The sequence below is a fragment of the Anneissia japonica genome, unplaced genomic scaffold (assembly GCF_011630105.1).
Source record: "Anneissia japonica isolate Jap-2015-1 unplaced genomic scaffold, ASM1163010v1 scaffold1881_len754168_cov175, whole genome shotgun sequence".
In the NCBI taxonomy this organism is placed as follows: Eukaryota; Metazoa; Echinodermata; class Crinoidea; order Comatulida; family Comatulidae; genus Anneissia; species Anneissia japonica.
Window position 1 is genome coordinate 230,459 of NW_022757845.1, and position 17,124 is coordinate 247,582.

The 17,124-nt window shown below is 32.4% G+C and overlaps 1 protein-coding gene across 1 annotated transcript in view; it reads right to left on the reverse strand.

The window, feature by feature from the left end:
* The window catches only part of LOC117124915 (protocadherin Fat 4-like), a 76,345-nt gene that overhangs the window by 14,876 nt on the left and 44,345 nt on the right, over positions 1 to 17,124 (reverse strand). The window contains exon 5 of the mRNA XM_033271253.1: positions 172 to 352. Coding sequence (XP_033127144.1) covers positions 172 to 352 — 181 coding nt within the window. The remainder of the gene's footprint in view (positions 1 to 171; positions 353 to 17,124) is intronic.

Here is a 17,124-nt window from a genome sequence, read left to right on the forward strand (position 1 = left end):
TGTTGAGACGATAATGAAAATGATGATAATCATATTAATGATGATAATGTTGATATGATGATGGCGAGTATAATGATGATGCTGATAATGATAATAATGAAACTGATGAACATATCACCACACACATTCAACTCGCAAAAAATACTTCAACCAAAAGAAAACGGTTTTTACCGTATATTGCCATTATCTCCAACATCAGCATCTGTGGCACTAACAAGCAAGACATCTGTGCCAATGGGTACTTCCTCATCAATGGTGATGTTGAAGGTATCTGGATCAAACACCGGACTATTGTCATTCTCATCCCTAACAATGATGCTGATGGTACCAGTTCCAGTAAGGGATGGAGAACCTGTAACAATAGATGTAAATACAGGTTATTCATATATACATTTACTTTAAGTTTAGACAAATGATAAGCATAAGAGAAATGTCCATATATGGGCATATCTTGCAGAATTGTCACATAAAATATAAACACTTAACAGCTTCTTGTCTGTCAAACATGTTTAATCAGACTTTGATGAAGCATACAGTAGCATTGTTCATAATCCAAAGGGCATATCAATTTGTCAGATGAGATACAAGCATATAATATTCCGTAAGATTCATTCAAAATGTTTTATTATAGTATAGTTATTTATCACCTAATCTAAAATAAAAATATTAATATAAATTAATAATATAGGACTAATGCAATTAGTTATTGTAGCAGGAATACATCCTGTTTTCCTTTAGTTTTGTGACACGTTGCCAGTGTACTGTTGTCTTTAAGAGACTCCCTCCCACCTACACCGTCCCAAGGCAAGAAGAAATCGGCAAGAATGTCACGTCTTGGAAGAACAGGAGTCCAAGAATGTGATTACTAAGCGACAGTAATCTATTATTTCACCAAACAACAGAACAGAAATAAAATCAGGCAGTGAAGATAACGACATGAAAAAATGAAATTCCAGTTGAGAAAAATTCCACAGTTGCTTGGTTTCCGTGAAAAAAAGAACGATCAAATAACAAACATTACAATGATCTTTTATTTTGAGTGATTTTTTTGCAACAGAAACCTGAGGTGCCCTTGAGAAGAAAAACAAAAGAAAACCGCTCTGAAACAAGTGCTAAAAGTTGATCATGTAGTGTTATCACCATGGAAATGTCAACAAATGTTTTTTTAGTGTTTTGACTAATCAAAAAAAATGTTTTCAACAATTCAAAGCTGTTTATAGTAAAAATTAAGAACATACAAAATTTAAAAAAATAGGCCTAAACACATTATTATGTAATGTTGTATAACCAGTGAGAATTTGAATATGCCTTTTGTTTATTTCAATTTTCGGAGGAAAAATATGTTAAATACTAGATTATTTAAATATTAGATTAAAAACAAATAAATAGGAACTGCTTAAAGACCTTCATATTCAAAATAATTTTCTAGCTCTATTGCAATTACTACAGTTAGGCAAGTGATGATCATGATTATCAACACCTCATAACAAGGACTTTCTCAAAACAATTGAACTGTAAATATTTTACTCTGTCTTCTATTATAAAATGATTTACATGCAGAATCTACTAAAAAAATGGCAGCTATTTCTAGAGTGACACCTCTACAACATTAGGCCAGGTTAACCAAGATGATCCCAAAATGGGAGTTGATGAGGATTTGCACGTCCTCCACTCCGCAATGCTTCAATTATGTCAAAGCACCTTTACTCCAGTTTCATGAGCATAAAGATGAAAGTTCAAATGAGGATATGGAGCACTTCCTGGTGCATATTTTATTTTTCTAATTAGAACAGTGATGCACCCAAACATACCTAATTAGTAACTCATTCTCGTTCTCAATTTACTCCCCTAGTTTCTCGAGGAAGCCCACTCATTTGAGTTCATACTAAATTTTGAGAAATGGGTTTATACCCGAGCATCAGAAAATGCAAACAATAGGCCGGGCATTTTTTGTATCTTGCGACGTTTCAATCAAATATTCCTACATCATTTTTCAAATCAAATTATTACAATATATCAATAATTTTAATGTTTTGCATTTCAGATTAAAGAATTATATATATAATAATACAGCTATTTAAAAAATAACATACTAATAATGTTGCATTGATTTTTCAGTATGTTCTATTTATCTATTGAAAATATAAGTAAATATGTTACTACTGTATGCCATTTTTGCTATACTTTAAAGTACCATAGCTTTAATGGAAAACTGTGTTGATCAATGATTGGACACCTTGTAAAATAGGAAAGCTCAAACAAATGTATTAAATGTGTTTGCTATGTTTTAGTTACTTTGTCAATTTCTTTCCACCTACGAATGAGGAATAAAAATGAACATTTTTATAAACATTATGTATTATTAGAATTTACTAACTGAAAATCAGCTTAATTTCCCTCACAATTCTCAAGAATTTTAATTACAAAGGGTCTGTGGTTTAATGAATAATACTTGCTGGCCTGCTAACAAGTGATCCTGTTCTTATCTCTCTAGTGCTCATTATCCCTCCATGTGGCCAGAGCATAAATCACCCAGGCCTACTGATTAGCTAATTACTACACCACATCCCTAATAAAACAATAGCCATCTAACAGGGCTATTGATCAAATGACCAGAATATCTGACAGATAGGTCACAAACACACTATTCAATGACCAAACATGTTAATAAGCTATTTTGATCTTTATTCAGACTGGACTTAGGATTTTAAGTCCAACGATTAAAAAAATATCATAGTTTATTGTAATGTATTAATAAAGGTGGATAAAGATTTTGATTGAATCACAACAGACATTGTACACCAACATCTCACATACAAAGTCTCTGAGCAGGATCTGCACCTTAATCCACAGTGATGTCAATTAATCCCTTAATCCCAAAAGGATAATCTATAGTCAATCCCAAAGGAACAATATAACCAACTGATGCCAATTTTGTATAATATACAAACTGAAAGAAATATAGTATATCATAAAAAAAAAATATTTTTGTTTAATCTACATGTTACTACCATGGAATTTGTTGAAGAAAACAACTAACATAGGCTTATTATTTACAAGACTTGCAAAATATTACTATAATAATACTAGGTTTTTATCTGCCCTGATAATACATTTGTATACCCTTTCTTTACCTTCTTATTTCTGATATTTCAATGTTCATTGGAGGGTTGAGCCTATTTAAATTTATACACAATTAAATAGAACTTAGGCCTTATGGTACTATTTAGAACTGGTAACTTTTGTTTTGGTAAGGAACACATTCATATTGTATTAATTTCAGTTGAAAGTGAAGTAAAAGCAATTAAAATGTTCAATTTTATTTTTCATGTTATTAGCCTAAGACAGACACAGTACAGTTTTCCTAATGGTAATTATATGACTCTATGAGGTACAGTATTTCAGTATATAATAGTTTGCTCTATGATTTAACAGACAATACAAAAGAACATTGACATGTGCAGAGTTGTGGAACAAATTGCATTGGAAAACTGGAGACAGGCATTCATTTTTAAAATCTAGACAGTCAATACCTAGAGGGGTATATAGAGACATCTTGGGTTACTTGTGACACCTAGCCCAGGACCATGACGGAATTTACACCTTTAATGGCGCTACTAGTACCCTACAGGGTCACATTGTAACCTCAAATTATAAACAACATGGGCCCACAACATAAAAATGAACAAATTAAAAAAAAAAAATTTGAAGCTTTTCTTTTGGAAATAAGTACTATTACTTTTATGCTTGTAATTCCAACTAAATATATATTATTATTGTTATGCCTACTATTATTGAAGTATACTGTATCTATTCAATTTTTATAGTAAAATGCATACATTGCAGCACATGGCTCAATTACATATGAATTTAACAATAATTATTATAAATATCATATAAAAACAGCATAATTCTTTGTACTACAGACTCAAGAAGGCTATAAGGTTCACCCCAGCCAATAAGATGTAAGAACAAAGAATGTTAGTATTTAAATTGTAAATAAAAAAGGAGGCTATGTGTTTCACCATTATCCAATCGGGTTTGGAATTATACAAGCTATTTACATTTGAACATGGATAGAGGGATGAATACCAAACCCATGATGAATAATTATAATCTCACTTTGTAAGTCAGTCACTTGAGTACGCTAATGAGTCATTATGGGAATCTTCCTTAACAAATGTTCTCATATGTTCAGGATAATTATAGAAATTACATCGTAATCCACACTTCGGGGACGTCGTTCACTTCGCTGTTAGAATTAATTCTGCCCTGGCACCTCAAGGAGAATATCAGCACCGTCCCAAAAAAAGTTTTCAATCATTTTTGACTTTTTAATGCATCTCTGGAAATTCAACATTTTTAGCCACTCAATAGTAAATCATTCCATGTCATCTCCACAAAAACAGTTACTCCTCCTTCAATGAACATAAGATAATTTTTCATTATAATTAAAGAAAGGCCTAAAGCACCCATACTTAATCACTAAGCAAAAGACAGGTCATAAAAGTACATTAAGCTAATTATGCTGAAAGTGCACTAACAGATAAAAGTTTTAATCATTTTCGACTTTTTAACTCATCCCTAGAAAATTCAAGATTCTTGGCTACTGTAAATGTAATTAATCATTTTGGTTGCAACATCCCCAAAAACATCTACTCCACTTTTATGGTCATTCAGTACATTTTAACACAAGTTTTAAGCACCCATACTTAATCACAAACCAAAAGACAGGTCATAAAATTGCATTAAACTAATTAGAAAGGAAGTATACTAACAGATAAAGCTCTCAATCATTTTCGACTTTTTAACGCATCCAAAGAAAATCGAAAATTCTTTACTACATGGTAGTAAATTGCATTTGCCACATTTCAAGAACATCAAATTTTCAGTACATAACAAAAGGTATAATTCCTTAGCACCAATACATCATTTACCAAAATACAGGTCGTAAAAATACATTTAAACTACTTAGTAAAGAAGTGTACTAACAGTTAAAATTTAATTTTTAAATTTTTATCCCAAGAAAATCCACAGTTCTTTGTAACATGGTAATAAATTACTTTTACCACATTTCAAGAACAACTACTCCTCCTTATGAACATCAATACTTCATCAGATTTTTAATACATAACAAAAGGTACAATTCTTAAGGACATACTTAAATCATTAACAAACAGACTGGTCGTAAAAGTACATTAAACCAATTAGGAAAGAAATGTATTAACAGATAAAAGTTTTCAATCATTTAGACATTTTTACTCATCTTTAGAAAATCCAACATTCTTTGCAACATGTAGTAAATTATTTCTCTGCCACGTTCCCAAGAATGACTACTCCACCTTATGGACATTAAATACTTAATTTTATACTTACTGCTTAACAAAAGACCTGATTCTTAAGCACCTATACTTAATCACTAACCAAAGACAGGTCGTAAAAGTACATTAGGGCAATTAGGAAACAAATGTACTAACAGATAAAAGTTTTCAATCATTGAGACATCTTTGCCTGTGCTCAGAAAATCCAATATTGTTGGCTACATGTAGTAATAAATCATATCTTGCATCATCCCCTAAAACCTCTCCTTTATATATTTCTAGGCCTACTTCATTATATTGTTAATTTAAATCAAATTTATATAACATCTTTCAAGAACTCAATTCGGCTTGAGATTTTAATAATAACTTAAAGAGAAAATAATATCTGCTATAATCCTGAATTCATCCGAGTATAGTGGCAAATCTGGGGCGAGGGGTGAATAGGGTTAGCTAGCCCCCCCCCCTTCGTTTACCATGAAAAAAAAAGGATGTGTGTCCTTCTTGTGTGCACACTTTACGTGTAGGAGGCTATACTGCTAAAACGTACGCTTTCCATTTTAAGTGTAACTTCTTTTCAGATGCCATTTAAAAACATCTAGCCGCTTACTAATTCTAAACAAATCCCAAATGGGAATGGACGCTCCTCTCAAACACCCCCTCCCCCAAGGTTCTCACGGCACCCCCCTCCCCCACCATTGCTAACTCCTAGATCCGCCACTGGGGTATGATATCCTTGGTAACATGGTGCATTAGATCAGCTAAGTCATTATTAATCAGCTGGTAATGATTTATATTTTGTCCTCACATAGTTTGTAATCTATATTGTTGGTTTTGATGTTTAATATTTTTACATTAACATTTTACTGTTACATTTATTACCTCTAAACGATACTGTATTAAATAAAATCAAATTGCCTTTTGAACATAAGGCAATTAACAGATAATTCACTTCTTGGTAAACAAAAAAAAATAAAAAAATATACATTTATGTATTTTTAAAAAGTGAATAATTAGTATGAACCCAGAACTTCCAACACATCTGTAACTTAATACCTAACAAAGCATCGAAGTTTCCAAGCATCCCTACTTAATCACTAACCAAAAGATAGGCAATAAAAGTACATTGAACCAATTAACAAGAAACTATATTAACAGCAAAAGTTTTCAATCATTCTTGACTTTTTAACCCAGAAAATCCAACATTTGTTGTCAACCATAGTAAATCAATTGTTGCAACATCACCAAGGCAAGTGATCTACTGTACTCCGCTTTGTAGGAACATTGCACATAAGCACCCATACTTAATCATCAAAGAAAAGCCAGGTCATAAAGTACAATAACCTATTAGGAAAGAAATGTAATAACAGCAAAAAGTTTTCAATCTATTTTGACTTTTTACCTTATCCCCCCTCCCCCAAAAAAACTACATGCTTTCCACATGTTCCACATGCAGGTCATTTTTTGTCACATCTACAATATCATCTACTCCTTCATTAATTCTAATACTTAATAATTAACCAAAGGCATAAGTACAAGCACTCATACTTAATCACTAACGAAAAGACAGATCGTAAAAGTACATAAAACTATTAGGAGGAAAGTATACTAACATCTGGTAATTAATCTAGTCCGCAATTTGTGCTTTTCCTCAAATGAGCAAGCAACAGGCCCTTGGTATGTGCAAACAACTTGAAAAATTTAATTCAGTATTAGAATTTCTTAGAATTATATAATTTAAGTAATTATAATTTAATTTAAGTTTATTAGTTTTCAATTGAAATAGTTTCCCCTCTAATTCACAGATGCATAAAACTGGCGATCAATTTTGTTGAAGTTAGTATATCAGTAGTTAAAAATTACGTTTTAATGAACTTTGAAAAGGAAAAATCATCCTAAAGAAAAGATATTAAAATACCTACAGCTGGTGCCTACCTTAGGTCAAACGGATGTACAATACAACGTACGTGTACTTGGTCACTCATGTGATGGTAAATTTCCAGCTAACAGTTACCATATACATCATCACAATTGGTGTACACATTTTTCTACATCATCACACACATAAAAGATGCGGTTATACTCATTACCTCTGTTTCATACATGTTCAATTCGAGGCTGTTAACAAACATTCAACAATTTGCTCCTACAAGATCCGGTAATGCTCTGACCCCTTGGTTATATTTTCTTAGAATCGGGGTCATTTTCGAAAGGTGTATGAATGATTGTGGTATTGCTGTTTACGTTATGTTAATGAGGACTCCTTGAAAGCCAGTCTGACAACATAAGTGGTAAAGTTCAATCCAATACAAATAAACACTAGGTATACAGATTAACACTGAATAAAATTTGAAAGACAAAAGAAAAAGATAAACAGAAAGAAATACTGGAAATATACAAATGTAGCATATTCCCAGGTTGTTTGTGTTTGTACATGCTCAATTTTAAATTTAACATTTCGATGAAGAAATTTATTTATTCACAATATTTTACCCAGGGTGGCCAAACCAATCAGAAACACTCATCTCACTTCCAGCCCTTAGTACAGAGTTAAAGCACAACAAAAATATAGGATGAAACTTAGTGCTAATCCACATTTTTAATAGTTTATATCAGTGAGAACTTCCAAAATTATTTTTCTATCCCATACCATGCAGTAATTTTTTATTAGTGCATGGATTTTATTGTTATTTAACATTATAGATAAACTGTCTGTAGTTAGGAATTGTTATGCTTTTACTATGCAATTAACTATCATAAATAGACTTATTATTTTTTTAATACCAAACAGGTTTACCATATTCCCGTAGGCAGTATTTTCCGGTGCATTACCTTCTCTGTTTAAAATAAGCCTCTGAACGCGAGTGTTGCGACAGTTGCGTACGCTGTAACAATCTTTGATAATCCTTTTACACGATTTCAGTGTTTAATTAAGCCTTGTTTCAACTTTATTCTAGTCCCAGCTTGCAACAGCAGGCCTTTTCCTAAACCTCTTTTTGTGTTATAACTACTCCTGGGAACAGACGGTGCATGAAAATGATACTCTAGTTATTATTTCAGTTGACTGAGATTTCAATAAAATTTGTGATTTGTTGTTGATGAGGAATAAGTCATAAAATAAATAATCTATTTAATAATGGCTGTTGGCGTCATTAAAATTCTATAAAAAAAAAAAAATCCCTCCCAGCCACCAATACAGCACACACTTTATACCTTGGTATACGCACAGTAGGCCTAAGTGAATAACAAACGTCAGAAGAAGATACTGTAGATGGAGTGATAATTGGTTTGGACAGTTTGTACCATTTCCATAACGTACTTTTGTATACTCAAGAGTATTAGCCTTCAAGTTTCACTTTGCATATTTCAGAGATTTCTCCACAATACCTGATACTTTCACTACAACAAAGAGACTTGAAGATCCCGACTGGTTTCAACAACTCATCACCTTCTCCTTCATTAATGATAACTGTACTCTAATTGGCCTCAATCTGCCAATCCTCATCTACATTAAGGAGACACTGAATTGGTTAATTCATCCAATTTTAAAGGTTTTCAAAAGAGGGTCTGAAGTGGCTTCTATTCCACACCACTTGCACCAAAATATATATTTAGTTTATAATTAACTCAATCTTTGACCTCCTTGTTGACATTTCACACACCCGATTCTCTTCCCTACCCCCCAACCCCCACCAGAAAAACCATGGATTTCTTTCTGGATTTGATAGACAGAACAAGATGGATCTATACAACATTTAAGAATATGAATGTCACTCCTCATTTAAGTGCTACAACAAATTATTCATATATCTTGGATGTTAAATTAAAAGAAATCACGGCAAAAATGTATTTCGAACTTAAATATCTTTGTCGCACTGCTTTTTAAGCTTTCTGCTTCTTTACACAATGCAATTTGAACACATTGCAATATTTCTGGTGACTCTATACCACCTGACTGGCCGGTTAAACCATGTGACAAGCAGATGGCTATAAGAACATGAAAGATTATTTTTCAACTAATAATGAAATTGTTATGGTTAATGCATGCATCTGCCCTCCTGAAAAAGAAAATGTTATTAAATTAATCCGTCTTAATTCCGTATTACTAATCCATGTTTAATTCCTGAATACATGGGCAACTGTCATTAGTCGGATTAATTAAAAATCATCAACCCTAATTAATCCATGACGATATGATCAGATTTTAATTACGTCAATTGTTTACACAAGGATAGTGAAATTTGTATGAAGAGGATTTTAGAATTGTCATTAAAATTAAAATTGGTTTGCCTTGGAGTAGGCATGTGAATTTCTATTCTACAAATTGATTACAATGTTTGCATAGTGAGAAATACTTTTCATTGTGTTATTGGTTTTGTATCGCTTAATTGTTGATTTTTCCCTTTTCATTAGTGATCTTTTCGAACTGATATCTTTTCATCTTTACAAACTTAATTCTCTTACATCATTTTGGTTGAGTTGCGAAGGTCAAAGATATTCAATAGGGGGTGCAGATGCTAGAAAATCATGATATATTACAATTTCTATTATAATTACTGCAAAGCATCTTCATCATTATGATAATCAAAATTATATCTACGAAAATATTACATAGATGTTCCTCAAATGATTTGATTTCCATATTGGTTAATTACTAAACATTCGTACAGCTTCGTTTAGATTCCGAAATCATTCACGGACATCACAGCACGATATCAGCCGTGACGCATTCATCTCAAAGCCAACTCTACCTATTTTTATTGGTGAAGGACGATAAGGTTTTAAGCTCAATTGATTACCAAAAGCGGGATCTTCTTGTCTCACTGGCTTAGCGACGACACAGTCCTTGAATGGGGACAATGCGGATTACAACACCAATAATAACATAACCGCGGGTACCTGTCTTTGTACGTCTGGAGCCTGAAACAGACTCGGTTTGGGATTATTGATTGTGGTAGGATCCTCAGTATTGTCTGATAGTATAATACACTCTGATCACCAATTTGACAATTAAATGTGCTCATTACATTTACATTATATAGATTACATGAAGGAATATATAAAAATATTGATCAATATTATATTTTAATAATAATTGTGATTTCTGTAGCGCCTTAACTAAGAATAGCTTAAAAGCGCCTAACAATGATTATATGATAGCATAAATAGGCATATTATTATTTTTTTGTATGTAGGTATTCATTTATTTATATTTTTTATTTATAAATAAAATTTATAAAATTAACATTTTTGGTGTCAATTTTTAGTAGATCTGGTATAGCATTGTGGCTAAGGCAATTTTCTTCTAATCTCAGAGTCCTTTATCAAAATCGAAAAACTCATGACTAAAAACTTTGCCACATTTAATAAGTTTAATAATGAGAGGTTTAGGTTTGGAATTTGAACCAAAACTTTAGTGCAAAATTGTAAACCTGTATGTACAGTATTTACCAAATTAAATTTAAAATCCTTTGCCAATTCTGTTTTACACAATTGAGGCAGATTAAGCTTACATTTAAAACTGGTAAAATAGGCCAAGAAAACATAGGAAGTGTTCTTTTTAATATGATATGACAGTAAATTAGGTATCCTCTCATTACAAGAGAATAAACCCAACAAAACACAGATGAGGGCCTTGAGAGTTGAGCAATAGAATGTAATGTGCTGCTTTCATCTGAGGCTTGACAAACTGCTTATGGATATGACCTCCAGGTCATAGTCACCATTTGTCTCTGATTTTGAACAGTTAAACAACAAATGAATTGCTCTATTATGTGCTGTGGTGGACAGTTTGATTGACTAGGCCGCTTGTGTGTACAGCCAAAATCTATAACCAGTTGCAAGTTATCCAAATGAGTGGATGTATTGATCCCCAGCTTTTTTTTATTTTACCAAGTATAAGACCAGGGATGAAAATTCTCCAAAAATTAACTAAGGGTGAAATTTGTTTTGTATACTCTTGAAAATAATGAGAAATATAGATGACTCCTAAAGAATAATTAGGTTGTGTGATAAAATACTACTCAGCGGTAGCGCTAGAGTTTTGCTGAAAGGGTGTCTGAACCAAGGAGCCAACCAGAGCCTTGGTGAGACTCCCACGGTTTAAAATCCTCAGGTTTCACAGGGAGACTTATGGCTTAGTATGCTTTTAATACACAATATAGGAATTGGCAATCAAAATTATGTTATTTGGATAGGAAAGTTAATATTTTTGGTCTGACGTACTCATCGTGGCATTGCATGAACAGGAGGTTCAGGCCTGTCTGACGTGGGGCAACTGCACACCCTGAACCCTACTGGCACCACTACTGATGCTGCTATACATTACTGATTAATGTATAGTTGACATCGCTTTTGAGATCATTCTCTTTCTTTACAGCAGTGCAAGAGTAAGACCATCGCTGAATTGTAAACCTGAAAGGCTTGCAGTAAATTTGATAACTTCAGAGACCAGACATAATAAATCATCTTTCCCATACTGTATTCCCCCATTAAATACTTTCACTTAAAAACAAAATTTGGTAGATTTAACAAAGTACTAAGTATCAGCTGGTTTCAATAATCTCAAGCCCTGTCCAGACTATCAAATTTTATTTGACAAAAACATGCGACATGCCTATATATGGTTGTGATGACATCACATCATGACCATATATAGGCACATCATGACTATATATGGGTATACAACAGTTTTTTTTCCAGAGAAAATTTGATAGTGTGGAAAAGTATTAAAGACATACTGTCTGCAAACTGCAAAGAGCTAAAATGATAAAATACACTAAAAAATAAAATTGAATTATTATCTTTTAATTTAAATCTCAAAATCACTGTCAGATGTATAAAAAATCCTGTTCCTTTTTTTTTTGCAAATCCCCTTAAATTCTTGGTAATCAACTAAAGAATATTAGCATCAAATTTATGATTTTAAGATTAAATTTTTTTTTTTTCACAAGGAAAACATTTATTTCTTATATGGGGTTTCTGCAAGTATTTTAAACATGATTTTAGCACCGTCAAATATTTCTCTAAAATTCTCAATTTAGATAACTATTTCCAAAAATTGTTTTGAATGTAGAGAATAATAGAATTGTAGCATCATATTTTAATGACATTGACAGACTGTGACCTTTCTGTCTATTTTTATTGATAAAATTAACTAGGGCTTGACTGTGAAGAAGTACACCGTATTATGTTGCTGTCCAATCTGAAAGAAACGCAAATTATAATTGATATCCCATAATAATAATAACCTACTCAATCCGACTGTTCCTTTGAAAAGTATTTGTTATTGATTAACAAAACGCTAAAAAAATCTTTCCAACATTTTGATATGTTTGACTTAGATTGACCCATGTTCACAGACTGTAGCTTCACTGTTCTGCTTGGCTGCAGTTTGTATCGCAATAACAAAATGATTTGAGCCTGGTAGTGACTCCATTGTAAGGACTCTGAAAAAGCCCTGCCCTACATTCCGATAAACTTTTGGCACCGCTAGAACATGCTCACATTTCAACAGAAATTCACAGGCCATGTTTCTCAGACATTGTCATCTCATAATTCTTAAATCCTTTTGGCGAATTGTAAGAGAAAAACGTCACATTCTTTAGTGTGTTCATGTTTTATGAACGTTTGTTGTGAACCTCGATGACATGAATCGCACACCAACAATTTGTTTCGGTAGAGAATCAAGAACAACACATCCCCTGAAGAGGAAATATTAGAGCCGAACCATAAAATAATTATACCCCCAGAATGATTATGCTGATGAATACAGACGCTAAAAAACTTGCGTTTCGTCCATGGAGGTATACGCATGTATTCCTCAATGGGACGGTCTTGTCATAATGTGTTTTGGCTTGTTATGCACATTCATAAAGTACACACCACCATTATCCATAGGCTAATTGCTGTGTTAGTTTCTCATGTATAAGCCCACCTACAAATTTCAAATATTTTCATGCAAAATACTGCACCAGGATAATATTTAACTTAATTTAAGTAACTTCAAAAGTTTAGGCCTATAGGACAGAAATTCTAATCTTGTTCCTCTATGAGAAGCCTACCAGCTAGAGCCTACATTTCACTTAAACCTCCAACTTGTAAAGCTTGCCTTAGACCATCAAAACTTACTTGACCAAAAAACTGATGTATGCTTATATAGTCATTATCTGCCTATATATAGTCATGATGTGCCCATATATGGTCATGATGTGACTGCAAAGTGAACACATTCAGGCATGTCACATGATTCTGTTAAACAGAATTTGATAGTCTGGACATGGCTTTAATCAACCTTTATTTGACAATTAAAAGTTATGGACAGAGGTATTTTCTTCCTCCATTTCACACAGCAATCTAGCTGAGGACATATGACAGTCATTAAAATTTAACTGTTAATTCATATTGCCAAGGAAGTTGGTCTTTGCTAGGTTAAGTGTAATTATCCCAGGTTACCTTAACCATTAATTACTTGAACTTCTACTGATGTTGCTATCAATCCTCATCATAGATGTGTTCTTTGAAAACAAACTTTGGATCACTTTTCAAATTTCGGAAAGCAAGTCTTGCGAACAGTACACAAGTCATCAAATATTCACAGAGAACTTGCAGGTTAATCGCCGATCCATGAAACAATTTGGCTCAATTGTTTACCATTTGCAAAACAAATGTGCATTAAATGGTGCGAAAATGTCAAGTAGCCAACTGCCGAGAGAAGATGTGTATAAGAGACAGTATAGGCACATCATGACTATATATGGGTATACAACAGTTTTTTTTCCAGAGAAAATTTGATAGTGTGGAAAAGTATTAAAGACATACTGTCTGCAAACTGCAAAGAGCTAAAATGATAAAATACACTAAAAAATAAAATTGAATTATTATCTTTTAATTTAAATCTCAAAATCACTGTCAGATGTATAAAAAATCCTGTTCCTTTTTTTTTTGCAAATCCCCTTAAATTCTTGGTAATCAACTAAAGAATATTAGCATCAAATTTATGATTTTAAGATTAAATTTTTTTTTTTTCACAAGGAAAACATTTATTTCTTATATGGGGTTTCTGCAAGTATTTTAAACATGATTTTAGCACCGTCAAATATTTCTCTAAAATTCTCAATTTAGATAACTATTTCCAAAAATTGTTTTGAATGTAGAGAATAATAGAATTGTAGCATCATATTTTAATGACATTGACAGACTGTGACCTTTCTGTCTATTTTTATTGATAAAATTAACTAGGGCTTGACTGTGAAGAAGTACACCGTATTATGTTGCTGTCCAATCTGAAAGAAACGCAAATTATAATTGATGTCCCATAATAATAACCTACTCAATCCGACTGTTCCTTTGAAAAGTATTTGTTATTGATTAACAAAACGCTAAAAAAAAAATTAAGAAATATAAAGTCTGATCAAACTATCTGACAGACTACTAAAAGCTCTGCCCATTAATAGTCATGATGTTCCCAAATATGGTCATGATGTGATGTCATCATGACCATATTTAGGCATGTCATATGTTTTTGTCAATTAATATTTCATAGTTTGAATGTATGCCTTGTATTTGGAATCTAAATCAGTTTTCAGATCTTAGCCATGCATTATGTCACCCAAAAACTTCACAATTTTTCTTCATTGTACCCAACAAAATCTACAGAAAAATAAACTTCAAATAAAAATAATTCAAACTACCGATACAGGAAGGATTAGGATGGTAACACAAAGGTATCGCCCCTTGGCTTGTTTATCCTAGCTTTATTTTCTGTCTTTCTTTCAAATAATTCAAGCGGAAGAAATTTACCTGAACAGGTAGGTTGGAATGTGTTATGGCACCCTTTCTAGAATTTGTAAGCCAAGGACCAAGAATGAAATTGTTACCGACCGAAATACCTAATGAAGTATGACATGAAGGGGGAAATAATAAAGACTTGCTTAATTATAGTGCAGCTATTCTACCCTAAAACTTTTATGAAACAAAACATAAAGAAAGGATTAAAAGACCAACATAATAGAGTAATCTGCAATATCTGCTTTATCCACCTTTTATCTTGTAGCATTCGTAGACTTAGATTTAAGCTGACAAGCAGTTACTTCTAACACACAATTTCCAAAATTTCATGTTTATTAACTATTAAAAAAAAAAAATATTTACTAATATATTATCAGTTGATATACTGTAACAAAAATATATTATCAATTGCTATAAAATAAATATATTATAAACTATTAATAATATAAAATAAATATATTGATTATTATCAGTTGGTATAAAATAAATATATTTCCATTAAGTTGTATTTATAAAATATTTTGTAATTAACTATCAATTGGTATATAATAAATAATTAATATTAATTGGTATAAATATTAGTGTAAAACACTATTATCATTTGGTACGTTCACTAATGGTAGGTGACCACATTAATGTTTAACTGGAACACCTTGGATTGTTCCCTGTCAAATCTTGTACATTGTACATTTGTTCATAGCGAATATTTACAATATTGTCTAACGAGTCCATAAAATCAATAATTTTTGTTTTCTTTCACACTAAAGTACTGAATCATTTAACAACGAAACTATGTTTCGAAACGAAAGACTACATAAATAAAACCAACATAAAGTTGAATGTACTTGGTGTTAATTATCGCAAAAGTCCCAAGGGTGAAGGACAGGTCAAAGGTTATCCTACACCCAACCTAGGGCACCATCTAAGCACGCTCACTCAAAGAAAGGTGCATTTTATGTGTTAGGTCCTAAGCTATGCACATAAACATACAGCCTAGGCTCTGTCACATTAAATCCAGCCTGGGTATAATTTCAGTAAAGTTAGTAATAATTCAAAGATGATTGCACAATATATTTGCCTAAGAAGAAATGTTCAGCCTGTGATGTCATCAGAAACACCTATATGCTATAAACAAGCCAAAACTCTGTCACACAGTACCGTACTGTACTTTGTATTAACTATACAATTGTACCATATAAAATAATCCATGTGAGAACAGCCATACAAATTAATCATGGGAAACTTTCGGCCTAGGTAAAAATTTAATCCATAATAAGTCTAAGTCTCATAATAATGCAGATTGTAGAGTTCCTGAAAGCAAAAATCCTAGACACACAGAGAGATAAGACCGAGGACTAGTTAGGAATAAGAGGAGAGCACCCCAACTGCCAAGCTACAAAAGGACGATTCCAATTTATTGTTCATTAAAATGTGTTACCTTTATTGGCGTACCTCTAGTTGAGAAAAACAAGGCTTAAATCTCCCATAGTGTAGTACACAACTGGATTACATGCTTTTAATTGTTCACTCCATATAAAGGTATCAATATCAGAGAAAAGGCATTCCAATTAGTCGTTTTCGTTAATGACTGATTGTTGTATTGTTCATTTATATCTATTTATTGATATGTTGACAGTTATTCGTTTAGCTATGCTGACAAATTCTATCGCAATCCTTTCCAGAATTTTCGCTGGGCTTTAACTTAAAGGTTCAGCCCATTCGAACAATGATCTACCCCCTCAGGGAAGGGCAATGAACAAGGTTAAAGAAGAAATCATTAAACCATAGATTAGCAAATATGTGTACAGCAATAACTAAGGTTGTGAGAGGAAAGAATTTCCTAAATCAAGGGAAAATTTCATTGTTGAAATGAACGTTGGAAATCTATTTGCTTCAAGCTATGATTTGCTTACAAACAGTAGGATTAATGTACAGGGAATCGCAACAATCCGATTCCCAGCCTTATTTGTAATCAGAAACTATTATTGAGTTATTGTTGAGCGTCCTAAACTTGGGT